We start from the raw sequence: 22,166 nt of genomic DNA on the forward strand, positions 1-22,166 counted from the left end.
TGTGTTTATGCTACAATGCACCATTTTACATCCTAACACTCAAATGATTCATCCAAGATCCACGATAAAAGAACTGCAAAGAAACGGGAATGCTTTAAATACACCATCAGGTTCATGTACTTTCAGTTCTGCCAAGCCGCTTCTCTACATACAAGTAGAGAACATTTGAGACACACTGACTTAGCCCTGCATCACCAACAAAATTCATGTGGCAGAGAAGTAAATTGAACAGAAACAAAAAATGGCACAATTTGTCATTGTCACTTGAAACTTAAGACTAAAATTTATTTTTTTCCAGAATGCTGCATTTTAACAACCGTTGATTCTCTCTTTAGTGTGAAAGCACTGATACTTCGCTTACATTGTAACATCACTCTGACTACTGAAGCTTTTATGCCTGGCCATCAAACACCGTATCTAGTAAAAATGCAGTGTATGGAGACTAAGTTGTTTCTCTCCTGGATAAAACTTCTACTTAGCAGCCACGGAACACTGGACAATGTACTTCACTGTACTGACCACACATCTCAGGTGAGTAAAACAATTCAGACCTCAGCTCACACCTCTGGACAGCTTGGGAGATGGAATAACCCAGGAGCAACCTGCTCCCGTCTTACTGCTCAAGTATGACCTTCAGAGGATGCCCTAGGCTGTATCCAGCCCTGCTCTGTCGGGCGCAACTCCAGTATCCTCCCCACAGCCACTGCATCCAGGCAGGAAAACTACAGTAAGCAAGAGCACTATGGCGCCAGGAAGAAATGTGCAAGTTTTATTTTTAAACATCATTGGATTGAAAAATAAAGAATCATATGGCTTATTGATATTTCAGGAGATAGTAGTGAATAAGTTAAAGAAGATTTCATTCCAAAACATATGTTGCTTCATTTATAGCTAAGCTATTGTAGAGATATATTTTCTTATTTTTCTAAGTGTTGAACCACCACCTTTTTCCCCCCCAAAAAGATCTCCAAGTTGGCACTTTCTACAAAGGTGTTGTGGCCTAAAGGCTTACAAATAATGATTTTTTTTGAATAAGAAATATTCATCAGACCCAAACATAATTATTTAAATCAACCTCTTCCTGAGCAACTTAGAATTTGGAATGTGCTGAAAAGTTTCAATAAATAAGTCAAAGATTTACCAGCTTATAACGTACCTTTTAAAAGTTAAGCAAAATATATTTAATTACAGAGGAATAGGCCATAGGACCAGGAATATTAGATGCTGTGTGCCAGATAAATTTAAGAACTACCATTTGAGGAGGAGAGGCCAGGTTGATTGTTACGAAAATACAACAATATTAAAACCTAGCAAGTAAATCACAAAGCAGCTTCTGTATTTAGATTATAAGTAGTGATGGCTGAAGATACCATTAAATAAACAAACAGATAGAAACAGACTTTACCGTAGGTGGCAGTGAACTCTCAGGAAGGGTGAATGTGTTAAGTGACTATGTTCTGTTAAAACGTGGGCAGAAAAAGGATTCAAACAGAATTTCAGAAACATGAGAATACTAGTTCCTTCCAAAATATAACAACTCCACAGTGTGTAAACTAATCATTACTCTTTCAATGTAATTTCATAGAAACCACTTAAAATATACAATGCAGCAGATTCATATTTTAGCTAATATGTTAGTTACTATCTGTCCCATTTTCAGCTTTCTTTAATGTGCTCCCCCACAGTAGTGCATTGCTACCACCAACCTGGATGTTAATAATGAGAACAGAATCTTCTTCCTAGTATTTTCTGTAAGTTAGCATCTTGTCTTAACTCTCCTTTATTTTCATTCTCTGTGTATAGGTAAAGACTGAGGAATGAAGAAGATTGACCATAATTTCTATTGGCTCTCAGCAGGCTCATGGAAGAGGAAACCCTTGGAAAGCCCATTTGAGCTGATCCCGAGTTTATATGCTTCATCCATCACAAAATAACTTTTGCTTGATGTAGCAAACCGAAGTATGACCTTGCAGATGGCAGCCATGGAATAGGAACCAAAAATTTTCTGGTAGGAGTTTGAGAAAGGATGTGAGATAGACAGAGGTGGATTGTTCATATCCTGACAAGATGTACCTCATCCTGCATCTTGTACCTGCTTCTTTCCTGTGCTCTGGGGACAGGAATTTATTGCTCTTATTCTCTCTTAGTCCAGCTTTCTCTGGCAACAATGGTGCATAAGGGGCCAAGACCTCATCAAGACCCCAAACTCCCCCCTATTCTGCTGTATAGCAGAAGGCCAAGAAGCTCTGCCCAGGGCTGCCTGTGGGTATGTCCCTTCTGCACCTGCAGGGCTGGTAGGCTGGCCAACAGCCAGCACACCCACACATCACAGGGAATCCCATTCCAGAGACACCCAAACACCTGAATAACAGCAGCACCTCACACAGTGGTGCTACTTCTCTTTCACCAGCTTCCACCAATCCCTTTTCTAGTGTTGGCAGATAATATTTGTAGTGATTAACAAGGGCAACTTTCACAGTGACTCTCTTTCAAACCTATCACTGAATCAGCTTTGGCTTCAGAGAGCGCATCGTCTTGTATTTGATGATTCTGAACTATTTCAACTAGAGAAACTGTGTATACTCATATTGTTAATTTTCCTTCTAGCCACACTAAAAGCAGGAGCTTGGTGTTTATGCTGGTGGGGAAGCTGCGTTCAGATTCAGAAGTGAACAATTAAATTCTGCAGTTGCAGAAATACAGTCATGCTTAATAGGAGCTCCAGATCACCGGAGCTTTTTAATGAGTAGCTTTTTCTGCATCTCTTTGGATTTGTGACCCAAAAGAATGATAAAAATCTAAAAATACCATTCTTGAACATAAACCCCATATGTTACACCTTTTCCTTCAGAGTCTGATAGAAACATACTCTGCTGACATAAAGCTCTGCCTGGCACTTTAAATTTGTTGTTGCCATTCACCGACCTGGTAATGTTTCCCACTCTATGAACTAGAAGCTTTTACCAAAAATATCTGGTTCCTGTAGCTTGCCTCACACTCACTAGTACTGATTTGGCAGAACAGCAGCCCTGCTCCTCTGGCACAGGTAATTCAAGGAGCTGTTACCCAGCCTCTTTCTGAGCCTGGTATCCTTGGGTTTGAAGACAAAGCAATGGCTCTGACCACACCACTGGGATACCAGTGTGCTTTGGACAGAAAAAGGCACTACTCCCAAACGGCTCACTGCCTGTAGTTCATGCCACAGTGTTGTGCCATGAAGACTTTTTTCTGGTCAAAGAGAGAGATGAGAATCTGTAAGATTTGCTTTTCAAGAATGCTTAATCTATTATTTTGCATTTTGCAGTTCATGAAGGACTACTGTATATTCCAAAAGTTATTTTGTGACAGATGGTAGGTACTTCTCTCTTGAACTATGCTGTATCAAGGATGCTATAGAGCCAACACTGTATAATGAATCAAACCTGCAAAATCAGGTATCTCCCAATGGCTCCAGCATGTGGGAATGATATCTTCTGTTCCATTTCAAATCCGCTGCGCATTAAATCAGTTCCTTAAGGAATTACTTTTAATAATAATTAAAAAAAAATCTTGAGAAAGCTGGAGGGGTCACCAGAAGAGAAAGGATAGCTCTTCCATCCATCACCTTTTATAGATATCCTCTAGCCACTTTTCATCATCTTCTTCCTCATCATTTATTGGTTCTTCTGTTTCCAGGGGAGAAGGAATGAAGAACTCAGGTCTGGGACTTGGTTTCCTGATATCAGACTTCAGTCCAAACTTGCGCTTTAGCAGGTGGAATTGTTCTTTGACATAGTAATAGAACTCATATTCATATCTCATGCGTTGGTAGAGGATCTGTATTGCTTCTGGAGAGGGGACGGTCTTTTTCACTGTCACAGTCAGATTGCCAAGTTTCCTATGTTCTGTAAAGAAAGAACAACAAGCAACATGGTGAGTGCTGATTAGTGAGACCAGACAGAAAGTTTTTAATTCAAACATTAAATCATGGCCCTGCTACATTACTAATACCAATGAGTTCAAGTTGTCTCTAACAATGCATTAACAGTTAACAAGATATGAAAAAAACCAGATGTTTGAAGTCAGACTTGCATGTTTAAATATGGATAGTTCACACAGGTTTTGTCTGCAGTCACTGAAAATCCTAATTGTCAACGGTTACCTGAAAATGCAAATCACATCATATGAACTATGAGCATGAGCCACACATAGAGAAACCCACAATCTTGCCTAGCTTTGGAAATTTGACATCAGTCATGCCACCAAGCTTAACTAATCAGTTATTTCCTATGTGGCATGTGGTGACCTGTCTCTGTTGTGCTTTATTATAGTTCAAATCTAAACAGATATTTGTCAACCTGAATCCATCTCAGGGTACCACCGAAGGATTGCTGGCATCACCACATGACACCTTAGGATCAACTGTGCCTCTTAACTTTCTCATCCTGTTATACCTGTTAATGGAACTAGACTCATCTTCCTCTCATGCCCTGGAAGATTTCATTACTTTTTGCTCACCCTGACACTTTTGCTTTGGCAAACTGAAATACAAACCTTTTATTGTTGATAAGGAATTAGAGTTAGTAACAAAAATACTGAATTGTGTCTTTGCCTTCTCTCTCAATAAATGAGTCTATCACTGGAGATGAATGTATTTAAGCAAGGTGTAAAGCAAAATCTGAAGGCAATAATTTTGCTCTTTTCTAGATGGCAATTGGCTGCCAGAGCATCCCAAGAATTTTCATCCTAAGTATATAACATGGGAACCTAATTCTTATTGTAACAGCAGTTCTTTAAGTCAGAAGTATTCAAAAGGGTCAGGCCATGAAGGACTGCAAAGAAAAAGCTAACATGGAGGAAGCAGACAACAAAGAACATTAAATGTTTCCAGCTGGGTTCCAGTGGCAACAACCACCCTCACTTCCACAGGGAATCCTTGAATCAAAATGTGATTTTACCATGGGCAGAGTTTTGCTTATGTGAGCAGAACAAATGGAAGTCTTCTGAAGCACCTGCCAGCAAAGCTTAACGAATGTTTAACATCTCTACAGAGAAACAGATTTTCACAATTGCTTACACATAAAGCTAAGGGAGGCAGCGCTGGGTGCTAGCAGAACAGTGGGTTGTTCTTGGGATTCCACAAGCGATCTGCTTATCCAAGAGAAATAATCAAGAATAGCTTTTTAGGGAAGAGAGGAACTTTAAACAAAGACAAACCCTTTTATCCCAAGAGGTAATAAAATGCTAGTAAGTCCATCTAGCAAGCACAACAGCAATGATCTTTAGACAAAAAGTTGGTACAAGATTTTAAATCTTGAAAAGTATGACAGATGGGTAGAGCACAGCATTGAACATGAAAGGCTTTCTTTAAATTTCAAAAGATTAATATTCATATAGCTTAAGGTAGCCACACTTGTAAAAAAATTAAATTTTCAGTTGGTGAACACACATTTTCCTCCTTCAGAGTAAAAGAATTAGAGAAAAACAACTCAGAACATTTTAATAATACTACATGAGACAAGTGCTCCTGGGGGGGACATCCTTTTAATCACTGGACTTCACTGTGTCACACCCATCTAGTGCAGAAGAAAGAAGTTATATCTGAAATATCTATATCTGAAATAGTTTTGCTTATCAACTGTAGAGTAATTTGAAATGCAGGAAGAATGATACAAAGAGAAGACCTGTTGACTAGCTTACCCAATGCAACACTGTTCTAAATCACAAAAAAAATATTTAAAGCATTAATTCTATTTTGCATCTATACTTTTAATTCCTTCTCTAAAAGAAGAATGGTTTTTAGTAGTTGATAACCATTAAAACATACTACTTTGTAATTAAATGGAACTTTTACACCAAAGTTAGTAGTTCTTTACACTGAAATCTGTCTCTACTCATATATGTAAGTAATTAAACAACTGAGTACACAGTCCTCTGTTCTTTAATTACAGTGATGAAGGTGAAATATGCTCTATATTTATTGACTGTTTATCAATTTGCTTAGTTTTATTTAGATAGTTGTGAAATTATTAAAATATACAAAAAAAGCAAGAAGATAGATGCCATTTTAACATGCTATTTAGCTAAGAAAAAGTATAGAGGAAGGATCAGGAAATGCTTGCATTTCAAACAGACAATGGCATAAAAAGCTGGACCTGTGGTTAGTGAATAGTGTGAAGTATTTTTGGTGGAAATATCTGGGTTCCCCAACAGCTTATTCCCTTCTGCACCACCTTCACCCAAAGACCAGAATAGACTCACAAATATGTCATCTTGTTAAATTTTTAGTCAAGTTGTTCAAGTTACCTTTAAATTGCCATTTTGTATGAGATGACTACATTCCAGAAAGGCCAATGTACTCAGTCTGTCCTTGGGTGTGAAAACTTTCTTATGATTATTAAGCACTTCAAGACACTCCTCTTTATTGTGCTTAACTGATAGCTCCTGCCAGCTTTGCAGTCTAGTTTTCTTTACAAATTCAGCAGCAAATATACACTACTAAATATTGCATTTATTAGCTTAAGCCTTTATACTGCCTGCCGACTTTGTTTTTATTTTACGTAAGTTATTTCTGCTACAGAAAACTCCATTTAGCTCACTGGAAAAAGCTCTTTACTTATATGGTCCCTGCAGGACTGTAAGTGGGGAAAGCCACTTTCACAGCTCCAGCTCCCTTAGTGGCTGCTCTCCTAGCAGAGAGAGACACTTGTGCTGGGCCCAGGAGTGCTGCCAACAAGGTGAAAAGCACGAGACTGCTTTCTTTGGGGGGCAGTCTGTGGGGCAGGAGCAGCCAAAGGCAATGTCCTCCCAGGCAGGGAGCCCAGCGCTCTGTGCCACCCTGGCAGCCCAATACACTCCTCCTCTGAATGTGCTGCTGCAGTGGCACAGGGGTTTCTGGATGTGTGCAATTCTCTGCTCTGTTCACACACTATGACTTCAGAAGTACACGTCCGAGCAGACAGAATCAGCCACACTCTGGAAGGCTGCAGGGGCTGTGTAAACTTTCTGGCTCCTGTTTGTTTGCCTTGCAGCACAATCATTGGAACCACAGAGCATGAAGAGCTGTGAGGTGTGGGCTGTTGGGTGGTGTGAGTTGGGCCTGTGCCTGGCTGCAAGCTCAGCCTCTTGATAAAACCAGTGAACTCTGCTATTTTTTGTACTTGAACTTTATTTAGGCTACGTTTTAATCTTAAATACTCTTAAAAGGCTCTTTAATACGGGTGAAATCACAAAACTGCCCCTTGAAGTCACCTCAAATACCTCTTCTCATCATAGAAGCAAAATGGGTAATTAGGTAGATCTGGCTTAAAGCCAAAATACCAATCTGCATATGCTACATAAACCACGCTGCCCCACCAAAGGACCCCCCTTTTATGACCTTTGAGACAGCTAACCAGATGGAGGGCAACAAACTATACCATTTACTTCTTAGGGTTATTTTTTTTTAAAATATGTTTGCTTTGGCATTATTTTCAATTACTAGAAGAATGTACTATACAGTAATGCACCTCCCAGGGCAGCCTGCTCATACCTTAAATTAAGACTAAACTGGTATGCAGATAGGAATGAAGAAAATTAAATTCTTTTGGGTTACCACTTGATGAGGGTTTACTGTTAGTTTCCACACTCTCACTTTTTTTTTTTTTAACTAAGAAATGGACATTACTCACTGCAGCAATCCAAACCATAGGGAAAAGTGAGTTTTATAACTTGTGGCTCCAAAAACCTGAATTGCCATATTTAGACAAAATGATCCTAAAGGCATTCTCCACCTCAGAAGAAACGTTCAGAACGATGTGCTCTCCAGTGTCCTGCTGTTTTGGGGGGTGCCGTGCAGAAGCTGCTCCAGGATGCAGCCACAGGGAGCCAGTGCCCCTGGGGGCCCTTGAGGAGAGGTGGGGCAGGCTGGAGGCAGCACAGGGGGGCAGCAGGCCAGCAGAGCCGTGGCTTGCCAGGCTCACACCCGCGGGGGAAGAACGCCACACCGAGCTGTGCTGCTCCCACGGCTGTGAGAGAGAACACGGTGGCTGTCACAGACACAGCAAACTCATTTCCTGCACTGGGCAGGGAGGCCCCACGTCTCAATTGTATGCAGCTGAGTTACAGCACATACCTACTTCTCCAGAGTTTTAAATGGAAAGAAATGTATGTCACTGTGGTTAGATGTGACGTGCGAAGGGGTGAGGGTCTCTGCTTCATCTGCCTCTCATGGCTATGGTGCCAACCAGGGCTCTGATGGCTACACTAGAAATTACCTCCCTCAGAATGTTCAACTGCAGCTTAGCAAAACATTTTCTGGTACAATTGATTTACTTCACAAACTTTAAATTTTTAGCCTGGCACTTGAAGGATATCTGGAAAAGGACAGTTTGGGCAGAATGGATAAGACACCGATGTGCTGGGCTTGCATGTCTTTCCAATGCCACTGGGCTACTGCTGCTCAGGAGTCTCAGCCCAGGGCAGGTCCCTGGATCCAAGCCGAGGAGGGATGGTGTGCTGCAGCCAGACTCTGCAATGCAGCACCTTGCTTTGGCTCGTGTTTGTTAATGGAAAGCAGGGATGGTGGAGAAAATCTAACAGAGACACTGATCAGGCAGAAATATATTAAAAATCAAAACTGATGGAGAAGTCAAGTATCAATTTGTCCCCACAGTATCTACCAACTTCATCAGAAATACCATGAATCTCAGTTATCAACCTTTTTACCACTAGTTTACTCTCAGTTATTCACACCAACAAAATACAGTTTAGGTTTTAACAGCGCATAGATAAAGACTGGATCCTCATATGCATACTGGGGACAGTTATGCCAGGCTCACAGCAATGCTTGCTTGGTTTTAGCACTTCTGTCCTGAATTATTGTGGTGCTTTGCTGACACAGAACAACTCCTAACTTCAGGGGATGAGCAGAACTCTCGCACACTGGCACACAGCAGTTTCCTATCTCCTAAAGGTCAGGTACGGATCTCTCTGAAAGAGCAGCTCTCCAGAGGTCATGGAAACTCCCAGAACTTCAGGGATCTGCAATCCTAGGCAATGGAACATCCTATTATTTATCAAATAGGGATCTTGGGCTTGGCCTAGACACTGTAAAATGATGGAACTAGGTGAGACAGCAATGTTCTTTCTTCTTCCTTACCCCTACAACGAATAAAGAAACTGGAGGAATGAATAGTCTCCCTGTTAACCTTACATAATTTCATTATTTATACTAACAAAGAAAAAAATGCAGGAAGCTCTGATAATGAGAAAGTGGCACAGAAAAATGGAGGAATGCCAAAACAGAGATTAGCCAGGAAGAGTTCAAAGAGATAATCTAAAAGATATGTAATCAAACAACTACTGATGTTCAAGGATGTAAACACCAAGGAGGCATGATATAAAATCACAGCAAGGAAGAAAGATGAAGAAAAAAGAAAATAGAAGTTAGTAATAAGTGATAAACATAAGGAGTACCTTGGGCTGATAAGGTCATAAATCACAACCATGTTCTTACACTGTACAAATAACATATATTTAGAAAATATTGCAGAGGTCAGCATTGCACTGGTATGGCTGTCAACTGGACAGTGCAACAGCGATATGAATTCAACAGTGCTCTTACATAACTTGAGCTGTTAAAGGCATTATATCGCTAGTATGAAACACTTGCCATACAACACACTCAGCAATGCTAATATATAACTTTCTCCAGCTACTACTCTCTGAAGTCTCTTCTCCAACCAGTAAGTAATATAAAGAAATCTCTAAACTCTCCTCCTGGAAATGTCACAGCCTTTGCTCCTACCAGTTCAGAGCTGTGGATCCAACAACATCGATTTCCAGCTGCATGGGACACTTCAGCCAACCCTGCTGTACCACACACTGCCTCTGATGCTGTCCTCAGCCTGGAAATGTGCTGTATCTCACACAAGGTCAGATAACAAATCTCAGCAAGATCTTCTAAGAGACTCCTTTTTTGGTGCATTTTAATGTTGCATTCCCAGTTCAGGTAGGTCAACACAGAAGATAAAGAAAAGCTGAAAAATAACCCACACTGGTAGAATGAACAGGCAGATTCTTATGAGAATGTGGTCAGGTACTTTTATAGCCATTAAGCAACTTTTAAGTTGAACTAGACAGAGTTGGAGGTTCCAAAACCAAAGTCATCTGCAGAGGAAATGCCAGGATTGTCTCGTTGGAGTTGCCGAAAGAACTGCTATGGTTGCAGCTCATACACTGCAATTTCTAATGTATCTTTTACAGCTGTTTAAGAGTTATTGAATGAATCCAGTCAAATCTGGATCTGACAAAACCACAAGTTAAAAATAGGTTCTTACAGATGGCTTGTGAACAGTGCTGCATAGTAGGTTAATCAGATACTAACATTATCACTTTTTTGCAGACAGAGGAGGGAGTTGCAGTGACCGAGACAAATTTCAGCAGGGCTTATGAGCAGGAAAAGCTTCACCACAGCTATGTGATGCAGAAAGCCTGCAGAAATACAGCCCAGAACTTGAGAATCTAGAGCAGGCATCTTGCCTTTGTGCTTCGAGTTATGGTAGGCTGCTATCTGTGATTTTTGTCCACAAAAAGGCGTGCTGTGCAAGCTAAGATGTCCAAGAGGGATGGAGAGAGGTGGAGGTATCTTTATTTCCATATATAGTATTGGTAAGAGAAACACTGGCATATAACATCCAGTTTTGTAACCACATCCTAAATCAGGAAGAGTATGAAAACAGCCTCACAATGAACACTGGGGTTGAAAGAGACACTTTGGAGAAAGATGATAAATTTGCTCTGGACAGCTTACCAAAAAAAGATGATTGAGTGGTGATTTGTTTACAGCATCTGCATATTTTCATGGTGAGAAAATGATGGGTACTGAAGGGTTGGAAGCAGGAACCAGACAAATGGACTGGAAGTATGGCACTGCTTTCTTGAAGTGGTGGGTGATTAATTGCTAGTACAAAACGAACACACTTGACTGCCTATCACTTGATAATTTTGCATCAATGATAGATAACTTAATGAATTCCAGATACTGGTCTCTATGCAGAAGAGAGATTGTGTGGCTGGCAGCACACAGGAAGCCAACCTCAATGACCCAATGATCCATTTCAATCTTTCACAGATTCAAGTTTCGAACATCTTGCTTGTGTCAGCTTCCAAGTCAGAAGCACCACATGCAAAAGCCTTTTTGTCACTGCATTTCAGATACCTCAGTGTGAATGTCTGTTTTGGAAGATGTCTGAACACCCAATTTGATACTTTTTCCACTTCTTGACTGTTCAAACCTAGTGGTCACCACCCTGTAGTATCAGGCCTTGCAGGAATGGGAAATAATCCTACATTTTTTCAAAAAAACGTTGAGACTATAGCCTTAAAAATTGTTAATTCTTAATGCAGCCTCTTATATGCTTAGCCTCTTAGACTTAAGCCTAAGTCTTCCAAGAGCACATATAAAGAAATAAGCAGTCATATGTAACTACTGACATGAAAAATGAATGCAAAAATAATACTAACTAGGATATAACTAATGTCTAGTAATAAAACTTATGTACTGCCAAGGCAAAATCACAACTGACAGGAGATACAGGACTGGGCAGATGGATATTACAGAACGAAGGCTGCTATTAAAATGGAGGAAAAAAGGTGCTATTGGTTCTTTTCTCTCTTGTGAGAAAGTTGTCAGTTCCAAGAAGGTTTTCTCCCAACCATGTCTGCACACACACAACTGAAAGCCCCAAAATGGTTTTGTTTCTTATTATTTCAAGTTACAGGCGGTCAAGAGAAAATTGTCTCTTTTGCCCTTAGGTTCTTTTGTGTATAATGAGTGACTGAAGGCAGCCAGGGGCCGAGGCACTGCTGAAGAAGGAAGAATGCTACCAGAGCAGAAACAACACACTGTTCCTTTCAAGTTCACCCCCTCCTGGCCCACATCCCGACTGCCTTGGCCAGCTGCCAGGAGATCAGGACAAAGGCTTCCTCCTCTGGCCAAAACCGAGGAAAAGGGTCTGTTGTTTAACACAGGCAGACTTGTTTCAGCAAGAGAAAAAAATAAAAAGAAGGGGAATTATATTAACTAGAAGTCCTGGGAGAGGAGAGTAATCTCATAGTGTGGCTAATGCAATTCTCACCCTGTGCTTTTCCTGGAGAGGGAACATCTTGATTTTCTACTGTTCAGGCTAGAAGGCAAAGTATAATGTCCTGACAGGGCTAAGCTCTAAGGCTGCTAGGGTCTTCATGTCCCCTGAGGTCACTAGGAACCAGAAACAAGAATCCATCTTTCCTCCTCCCAGGAAGATCCAGGCAACCCACTCTGCCCTCCATGCCTGTGCTACTAGGCTCACATGAAGGGCAAGTGTCCTCACTCACAAAGACAGTAATTTCGATGCACCTAGGAGACCTCCGAGAGTCTGACAGATAGATAAGCCAAACATTTAGCTATCTCAGGACTTCACAGTGACCAAAACTCCTGCTGGATTTCCACAAATGCAACCCAAGTCAAGGTGAATTCATGCCTGGGTTTTTCACTGCCTGTGTTACAGAGCCTGAAGTCATGTCTGCAATGAGGAACCTGGAACACTTGGGATTTGCTGCGATTTGAGAGTTTGTGTCTCTCCTGGAAATCTTGGAGGCAGATGCTGTTGCAGAAGTTACAGAGATGGCTTCTCATGCCCACCTCAGCACTTCTTTAGCAGTGCAGCCACAGGTGAGGGATGGGGGCTTGAGAAAGGCAGAATTTCCCTTGGTCTGGCGTGACCCGCTTGATCCCAAAGCGCTCCCTCAGAGGCTGTATCACAGGATGTAGTGACTCAGTGACCTGTGACAGGAGACTTCCCCTGGCAATTCCTTATATGCATGAGAGCTTTTTGAAGCAGGCCCCAATTCAAGGATAAATATGATTTTAATATGTTTGGGTTAATATAAATGATTACAAAACATTTTTAGGTGCTTAGAAGCTGTTCAAACACCATCAAGATTTACACATGCATGTACCTGCTCTATATTCCAAGCAATATATTTTCTTCCAGAAAGAGTGTGAAAACAGCATTTCTGACATGCTTACAAGACGAAGATCTTGGAAAATAAAGGCTTCCCTATGCACTCCATCCATTTGTGCCAGCCAGTAGCAAAGACAGCTGCCTCTGTAGTAACTCTCACCTGTCTTCTGGGACTGACACGATCAGCTCCCCCACACCTTTACCATTCTTGCTTGCGCATCAGCACCAAGAACAATCCATTAGAGGAACAGGGCTTGCTTAATGATCTTTTTAAATTCAACTTCCATTTAACATTAATGTACAGACAAGGAAGAGATACATCGGTGCATCATTTTGCCATCTATCACCTTGTTTACAGGAAATATATTCTCAGTAGCCTTAACTCTATTGCTTGTTAAAGGACTTAGCAGAACACTCTAAAAGCACACATGAATCTCAGTGAGAGACTTATGGGGTACAAAAAGCCATTGCTCCTGCACTTAATCCTGTAAATTGTCTTATGTCTGCAGTATTTCAACCAGTAGTTTCATGCCAGTGCTAGAAAGACTGGCTAGTATCAAAGTTTCCAGGATAGTCTGCACATTAGTTTAATGACAATACTAGACTGACATAATGACTACTGTGCTTCAAGGTTATACTGCACAAACCTTCCCCTTGTGATTAACAAAACAGGAGATAAAGTGATCTGCTGTCTTTTTCCATTTCAGTATTTACAGGAACTCGTAAATGTTAACACCTCTGAATAAGAATAAAATGAGACAGAAACCAGGCAATGTGACAGCAATTAGGAAAAGCTCTACAAGATAAATCAATTTTGGGAGGGAATGAGGTTACTAAAAGGAACACTATGCATGCAACAACCTAGGCTTTTGTGGAAGAACATTGCAATTTTCTACAAGGCAATCTTCAGGAGTGGTAGAATAAAGACATTCAACATTACTCACAAAATGTGCAATAGTAGAAGTTATATCAAGATAAAGAGAGAAACCTGTTGAGGCAGGCTGGACATAGTCAGCAGTCAAGCACCCATGTGGCCATTTGCTCTCTCCTGTTGCTCCCACAGAGGGAGGATGGAGAGAACAGGAAGAACAAAAGCAAGAAAGGTCGTGGGTAGAGATAAGAACAGTTTAGTCTGGAGGAGGTGGGGAGGGAGGGAGTGATGCAATGTCATCCCTTCCCCATTCCCCAGTCAGTGCATAAGCAATGGCCATCCCAGAAGCCAAAGATCCCACTCCTTCCTCCACCTCTACTTTTACTGATTACTGAACATGCTGTTATATGGTATGAACTATCTCTTTGATCAATCTTGGTCAGTTGTCCCGGCTGTGTCCTCTCCCAACCTCTTGCCCATCCCCAGCCTACTGACCAAAGGGCAAAGTGACAAGAAGAGAAGGCATTGATGCTGTGTGAATCCTGTAAGTAAATTTAACTTATCTGATAACATAACAAAACACAGAAAATATCATTAAGAACCAGAAGTCAGTATTTCGGTGACCAATTTCAACACCTATTCCTCTAAACAACAAATCTAAGCCTGAATCAATATCCTATTCAATTTGCTAAGCTTACTAGAGGAATATTTTTTTCAATACAGAATATTTTAATGAAGATCTGTGGAAACATGATGAAAAAGTTATCTGAGAGAATAGTACATTCAGGGTTCCCATAATAAGAAATACAATGAAAAAATAAACAATCAAGCCCACTTTAGAAAGGCCTGTCCAAAAAATAAAGAAGTTCACCTGTGGCTCAGTGTACATTTGTGTAGAAGGGACACTGACCACGCTGATGTGTGTATGCACTTACACGTAACGACAGGGCTCTGAGACACAGGTTTTCACCCAGGCTCGGTGTTCAGCGGGTGAGCAATGCACACAATCGGGTTTTGTCTTAGAATCATATAATCATTAAGGTTGGAAAGACCTCCAAGTTCACCGAGTTCAACCTTTGACAGAACACACCATGTGAACTAAACCATAGCACTAAGCGCCACATTCAGTCTTTCCTTGAACACTTCCAGGGATGGTGACTCTACCACTTCCCTGGGAAGTTTCTTCCAATGCTCAAACACACTTTCAGTGAAGAAAGTTTCCCTGAGGTCCAACCTGAATTGTCTCTAGCACAACTTAAGGCCATTTTCTCTTGTCCTGTCGCTGGTTCCCTGGGAGAAGAGACCGACCTGGCTACAATCTCCTTCCAGATAGTTGTAGAGAGTGGTAAGGTCTCTCCTGAGCCTTCTTCTCTCCAGCTTGAACAAGCCCAGCTCCCTCAGCTGCTCCTCATATGACTTCCCCTCTAAACCTTTTACCAGCTCTGTTGCTCTTCTCTGGACACCCTCCAGCACCTCAATGTCTTTCTTGCAGTGAGGAGCCCAGAACTGGACACAGCACTCGAGGTGTGGCCTCACCAGCATCAAGTACAGGGGGACAGTCACTGCCCTGGTCCTGCTGGCCACCCTGTGTCTGATACAGGCCAGGAGGTCTTTGGCCTTCTTGTCCACCTGGGCACACACTGGCTCATGTTAAGCCAGCTGTCAACAACACTCTCAGGTCCTTCTCTGCTGGGCCACTCTCCAGACAACAAAAAATCTATTGGGGAGGTTGTCCTCTGCAACTGAGTGTGCAGCTTTGGGAGGGACACACATGGAGCTATTGAAGGAGGAAGGGTACATCCAGCCTAACCAGTCCAAACCGCAGAATCAACCCTGGCAGTCAGTGTGGGGACAGATGCTGCAGTAGATTGCCTTCACATCCAGTCTTAGAGCTGAGTATGCAAGTCCTGGAACCCAATTCAATGCCTGGATGGGGCCAAGTTCGTCAGTAAACCCACAGGTGCTGGGAGCATGAAATTGTGACTCTGAGCTCTTTAAAAAAACATTTCTCACAGCCTACTCCAGTATGTCCAGTGACTGTGGTCATCAGCTTCTAAATAAACAAAGTAACCTGGGCACATCACGTTCAGCTGAAACTTCATCCATCTGCTTGCCATAGTGGCTGACAGCATTTCTGGCACATCCCCAGAGCATTTAATTTTATTAAGTACATTTACTGAAGAAATGAAAACCCTTAAACTGAGTAAATATAGAGTCCTTATAAATATAACTAGGTTTTTTCATTTTGTTTGAGCAACAGTGGGAAATGAAAAACTGCAAGGCTAAAGGAAGTGAAGGGGCTATTTATGTAGCATGGGAAAAATTAAACTGAGATTCAACACTTTAAAGTGGGTGACATCTGTTTATCAAAATACTTTTGTTGTATCTTTTGCTTTTTGTCTCTTCCTGCTAAGACTCAGAAACGGGGATGCAGTGCTAGATTCAGCCTTTGATTTTCGCAGCAATCTGGGCAAGTTCTGCCATTATTTCAAAAGCAAAATATTGGTCTGGCAGTGCCAATTGCTAATAAAACACACTAATGTATCATGTGGCATTTCTTCACTAAATTACTCACACATGCGTATACAGTATGAAAAGATGTGTGGGACTAGGAGTTTTTCCCTTTTTTCACATGAGATACAAAGTGGCTATGTGCTTAACTTTTTATTACTTTTGAAGGAGTGGGATGCACACCAAGATGTGGTCTGAAAGGGTAACTGAAGCAGTCTGTGAACTGAGCAGATTAATTAAGCAGGAACTTAAACCATTGATTTCTACAAGTAGCTTGCAAAAACATGCACCAAGGAAAATAATTTTCAATGACTCAAAGCAGAACCTTTGGCTAAGTGGCATATCTGCCCTTAAACTGGGGTAAATACTAAGTACTTTCTGCAAATGCACAAAGTACTGGGGCCTGCCAGGGACCCAATACCATATTCCACCAGCAGCAGAAGGCAGTGCCAAGTAAATTCTGAAATTTAATATACAGACAGATATGCTTTGCAGTTTCACTGATCTTCTGCTAGTAAAAGCCCAACATGAACTGGGCTGGCATTTTTGGTAAACTGTTTGCTAAAGTGTAAGACAACAGACTGAGTTTTCTTGCTATCAACCACTTGCACTGGCATGTCTGCACCAAAAGGCAAAGTTGTACAAGATGCAATTTGTTCTTGTTATTTTCCACTAATAGTTAGAGCTAAAAACAGCTGACTATAAAAAGGGTTTACTGCTCTCCAGGAGCTGTTCTTGGTACATCTGGATAAATATGTATGTGTATCAGGATGTGTGTATGTGTATGCCTATCATAATAATGTGTTTCTTTCAAGGGCTTAGAGCACTCATCTCCCCCTTTTCACTATGCTGACTGGAAAGAACAATTTGCCATTTGCAAACAAAACAAAACAAAACAATCTTAACACAAATTGTTTCATCTTGCTTAGAAAGAATACACACCCTCCTTGCTTAGCATCTGACCTGGTCATTACAGAAAATCAATGAACTGGCTTTGCACACATAGTCATGAGCTAGACTAAGTACTGAAATTCTAGAAACAATATGAACTCTTCAAAACGCTATTTGGTATCCAGGATTCCCAGCTGATGTCCTGACTATAATAGCTTTCAATTGCCATCACAGACACTCAAAATTTACCACTGAGTTTACCACTTACTGAATTAAATAAGAATGGAAATAGACAGGGTAAGAGTCTAGAGTGGAAAAAAACCCACACCTGAAATAGCTACAAATCCTGACATAATAACTCTAAGGAAAATGTGGAAAGCATGTGATACTTCTGTGGTGCAACTGGACAAACACTGCTCTCTATGAACCAGGATTCAGTGCAGAAAAACAGATTGAGGACTTCTCAAACACCAAAACATTAGCTGTGGGCAGTAAGATGAAGCTAATCCAAAAATGTGCTGATCCAAAAATCTTGGAGAGAATACGGAGGAAGCAACTGGTGAAATTACCTCACTGCCAAATACCTGAGCACGTTGGTTACACCATCATCCCTCACCCCAGCTGGTCCTGCCATGCTTCACTCTCTTAAGACCCCTTCATAGTTTTACTGTCCAAAATCCTTCCCCAGGTTCCCATCTTCTGCAGTTCATTCACTCTCTAGCAGTTGCTTTGGTCAAAGGGTCATGCAGGGGTTTCTTGAGACTTTTCAGGAATAGATCTTCCTCTTCATTCACCTCCCTTCCTCTTGGTAAGGGAGTCCTGGGCTTCTGCTGTGTTTCTATACCCCACAGGGGAACTAAGGTGATAGACTTGTTCCTGGAATCACTGCAGAAAAATATAGTGGGGTGCTAAAAAAACCCCAAGTGAAACCCACAAATAAACCCCAAACAATTCCACCAAAACTTAAATCAAATAGCACTCAATGATGCACAGATCTGTCTATTAGACAGGCAAGGAAAGCACTAAGAGGGATGACATAAACTTTGGTTTTGTACACATACTTCATCCCTGCTCCTACAAACACTACTGCATGCCAACTCCTAGCCAGCATCCCTGTCTACCCTACTGTGTACCAGCACAAGTACCAGCATGAGTCAGGAGTACTCCTGCTGCTGATGAACTCCAGACAGCCACTCAGGGCACCAAACAGCCCCCAGAGAGAGAAACAGCCATTTACCTCTCTTCACTGGTCATGCAGAGAGTTCAGTTTCCCCAGGACATAATTTAAGTACTGGCATTAAATAATATCAATACCCAGTGAAGTATGACAGGTTTGTCAGCTATCTGAAGACCCTTCAAGGGTGAGTCATGGCTACTGTAAAGTTGGCAGAGCACTCATGGAACAGTAGAGAGTGGAAGAAAACTTAAAAGATAAGACTTCAGTGCCCAGAAAATATGTAGTGCTATTTAGGATAAAACAGAGTTTTTGGTGAATATTTTCATTCAATGTTTTAAATAAATTTGCTTTGGCTATGCTGTCACTTCTGTCATTTCCAATTTCCACTAGATTTTGGAAGATGTATATTATATATCAGTCACCCATTAATTCCACACTCATTTTACGTAACAGAAAAAGCATGTGTTCGTGCCCAAGCAGAAAACCGCCAAACTTGGTAACACCCTAAAAGCCACAGGAGCACAACTCTGCAAAGCACAGTGGGCTCTGGTTTACTGTACATGCCCATGGCTCCCTTTGTGCACCAAACTCTGCTGCAGCAACATCCATGTGCTCCCTGCCTCTGTTTTCCCTCCACACAGGCCCAATACAACCACTGGGCTCTCCCAGTAACTTGGGCTGCACTTCCTTCTAGTGAGAAAGAAGAAAACCTGAAAGAGTCCACCCCTTCTCTTCCCTTTTCTTTGCTAGATCCAAGAGTACTCTTATCAGTCTCTTTCCCCCTCTTCCACTTCACAAATACCATGAAATAAAATAATGTAGGTGACAGCTTGGAAATGATTCAAAGCAGCCAAGAAGCAAGAGAAGCAGAGACAAGACAAGCACACAATTTTTGTTCCAAGCCCTACCTTTGCATGCTCTGCTACACCAAAGATGTGATACCCATAATGACTTACAGGTACACATGTACCCCAAGAACAGCAATACATCACACAGAAACACAACTTCCCAGGCCCTTCAAAATGCAGTTGAAAGGAACAAAATGGAAGAAGACTAACCTCATTCAAAACTTGCATTACACAAAATGAATTAGATAGGTATTAGGTAATGTATTAGGTATTAGATAGAATCATATTGAAAAAGGCACAACAATAAGCTATATTATCATTAATCTGTCAGAACACAAGAAATTAGGTTTTTTCCTATGCTGGATGGATAGAGCTGAATAATTCCACAATTAGAGGGAAGCCAGCCCAGAAAAAACAACCACGAGGAAAGCAAACTGTGAGGAGAGTATTTCAGGGCCTGAGAACAGAGCAGGAGTGCTTGCGTGGGCAGACAACAGATGCTGCTCCAGCAAACAGCAGAGCAGGGAGGGATGGGTAAATGCTGGCATTTACTTGCTGTTTTAACTTAAGCAGTTGGAGGAAGATAACAATTTACGACACTGCCTCCTGGATAGTTTTTGTATTTCTCCTGAGTCTCCAATTATTGTAGTTTTCTCTCTCTTCAATATCCTCATTTCCCCTGGGTATGCACTGACCAGCAATTTGCATTCTCTAGAAATCCTCCCACTAGCTATCTGGAAAGAAATTTATGCTAGAGGGCATAACCCTCTTCTAACATGTAGATGCCTTTAAAACCACAAGTCATCTTCAGAAAGCAAATTGCACAGAGATGCATAAAGAATTCCTCCAAGACCTATTTTGGAGGCAAGTGAATTCAGCCAACTCATAAACATCAGCAGTAATTTCAATTCAGTAAGCACGACTGGCATTCTCAAAACCTTCGCCCAAACCACACAACCTCTTTGCACGTGCACTTCTTCTAAAAATATTTCTTCTTGCTCTGTTTTTGTGCTCACTTTTTGCCCTCGGCCTTTATGATAAAAATTTTCTGGGTAAGCCCTGGAGAACTGAGCAGACCAAACACTAATTCTCATATGGAATTTATTTAGAGGGGAAGAAAAAAATCCCTTAAGTTGACTAGTTATGTTATTTTGAACTGGTTTTATATTTTATGCGTACATAGTGGAGCTGGAATTTCAGGGCTGGCTTTTGTTTGCATTCATCATGAAACATTTGTTATATGAGCTGCTGCTACCGCTACCAAAACAGCTGCTGCTCACTGCTAGAAAACCAGAGGCCAACTCAACAGTTTCTTTCTTTCTCTGGTGAGTCTAGCTGGAAAATGAGGCCTGGTGTGTCTGCAGAAAATTACCTTTCTTTGGCTTCGCTGTCATCCTAGCCACCTTTCGCCTACCCAGAATGCAAACTTGAAAGAGAATGGATAAATCAGAACAAGAGCAGGCACGTTCTGATGCTCCTGAATCACCTACCATTAAACACAAATCAGAACTACAGCTGTATGAACTCCCTGCTTTGCAGCTAGGGCAGCACCTCCAAGGGGAATGCCTTTCTTTCAGCTGCTCTTGCAATTCAGCCAGGATTTAACCCTTCCGTCCTGCATCATCATTTTCTGCCATCTGGAAAAATTGAGTCATGACTTGATCTAGCTTCATATAAAAATTTATTCTGTAGGTGACTGCTTCCCTGTGCAGAGAAAAATACCCACCCATCTGACAATCTGTGCACTTTCCTACCAAGCTCCACACGGAGCAGGACTCAGAGCATCCTTAGACTGCAGCTCTGAGTGCTGAGGACAGACCTCAAATGCACTTCCAACAAGCTGAATTTTAATGCTTTGCTTTGTTATGATTAGTAAACCACTTCAGTGCTGTTTTTGTTGCTCCCTGGTAACATCATGTCAGCATTGACCTCTCTTACCTCAGACACAGCTTTTTAAGAGAACATCTATCCCAGGCTGGAGCACAGTCCCTGCAAGACTTCCCTGTTTTTTCAAAGCAAGGGGGCCTAGGAAACAATGAACACCTACCTCTTTCACCAGCTTTATCCTGCAGGAGACCACTCTTTCTCCTGTCCTGACACCCAATTTTCTTAAAGAGCTTTTGGACAGAGATTTTGCTGAAAATGATACCTGTACCATCTCATATCCCTGTGCTTGCTGAGTCCGTAAAGATTTTACAAATGCCATGCTGGCTTTTCCCAACTGTCTATTAATCACATCCTCTATTATAGTTCCTCCCAGTATGTCAATTTGATTCTTTGATCTGTTGGTGTCTAGGTGACAATTGCAGCCTCTAAAAGCTTGAGAGTGATCTTGCCTATTCTTCCAAAATAGCTGCTGAATCAATCAGGGGACACACCACAGAGTTGGCAACTTCAGTTTCAAAGAAATCCTTGGTGAATACTTGCTCTCACAGCAGCATCCCTAACACTGCTGTCCTGGTTTGAAGGAGTAAAGACAGCTGTGGAATAAAAAATGCCACACCCTAACATTTACCTGTATTATAGATGGCATCTGCAAGTAACTGAAAAGATATTCAAACAGAGTGCAAATAGTACAACTCAAAAGGTAAGATTTATAAAGTGCAGTAACAATGTTGGAGATAGGCAAAGAAAACTGGAGAGAAGATAGCAATAAAAGAACACAATGGGAATGCAGTTTGGAAGGGTAGGAAACTGGGAAGATGGGCCTAGAGAGAAACAGAGGGGAGGATGCTCTTTCATGCTACATTTGAAAATTTGTGATTCAACTCCAAGAACAGAGAAAAAGAAGAAAACCAGAATGTTCACAGCTATATTTAGTAAATCCCTCTTTTCTTGCTGTAGCTTCTAGGAGAGCAAGTTTTCAAGATCAAAAAGGCTGGGAAATTCCGACAAGGAAAGGA

The 22,166-nt window shown here is 41.4% G+C and overlaps 1 protein-coding gene across 1 annotated transcript in view; it reads right to left on the reverse strand.

Moving 5' to 3' along the window:
* Positions 1-257: 257 nt before the first annotated feature.
* The window catches only part of UST (uronyl 2-sulfotransferase), a 99,148-nt gene continuing 77,239 nt past the window's right edge, over positions 258-22,166 (reverse strand). Inside the window, exon 8 of the mRNA XM_031056238.1 lies at positions 258-3,884. Coding sequence (XP_030912098.1) covers positions 3,601-3,884 — 284 coding nt within the window. The 3' untranslated portion in view covers positions 258-3,600. The remainder of the gene's footprint in view (positions 3,885-22,166) is intronic.

The sequence above is a fragment of the Geospiza fortis genome, unplaced genomic scaffold (assembly GCF_000277835.1).
Source record: "Geospiza fortis unplaced genomic scaffold, GeoFor_1.0 scaffold162, whole genome shotgun sequence".
Classification (NCBI taxonomy): domain Eukaryota; kingdom Metazoa; phylum Chordata; class Aves; order Passeriformes; family Thraupidae; genus Geospiza; species Geospiza fortis.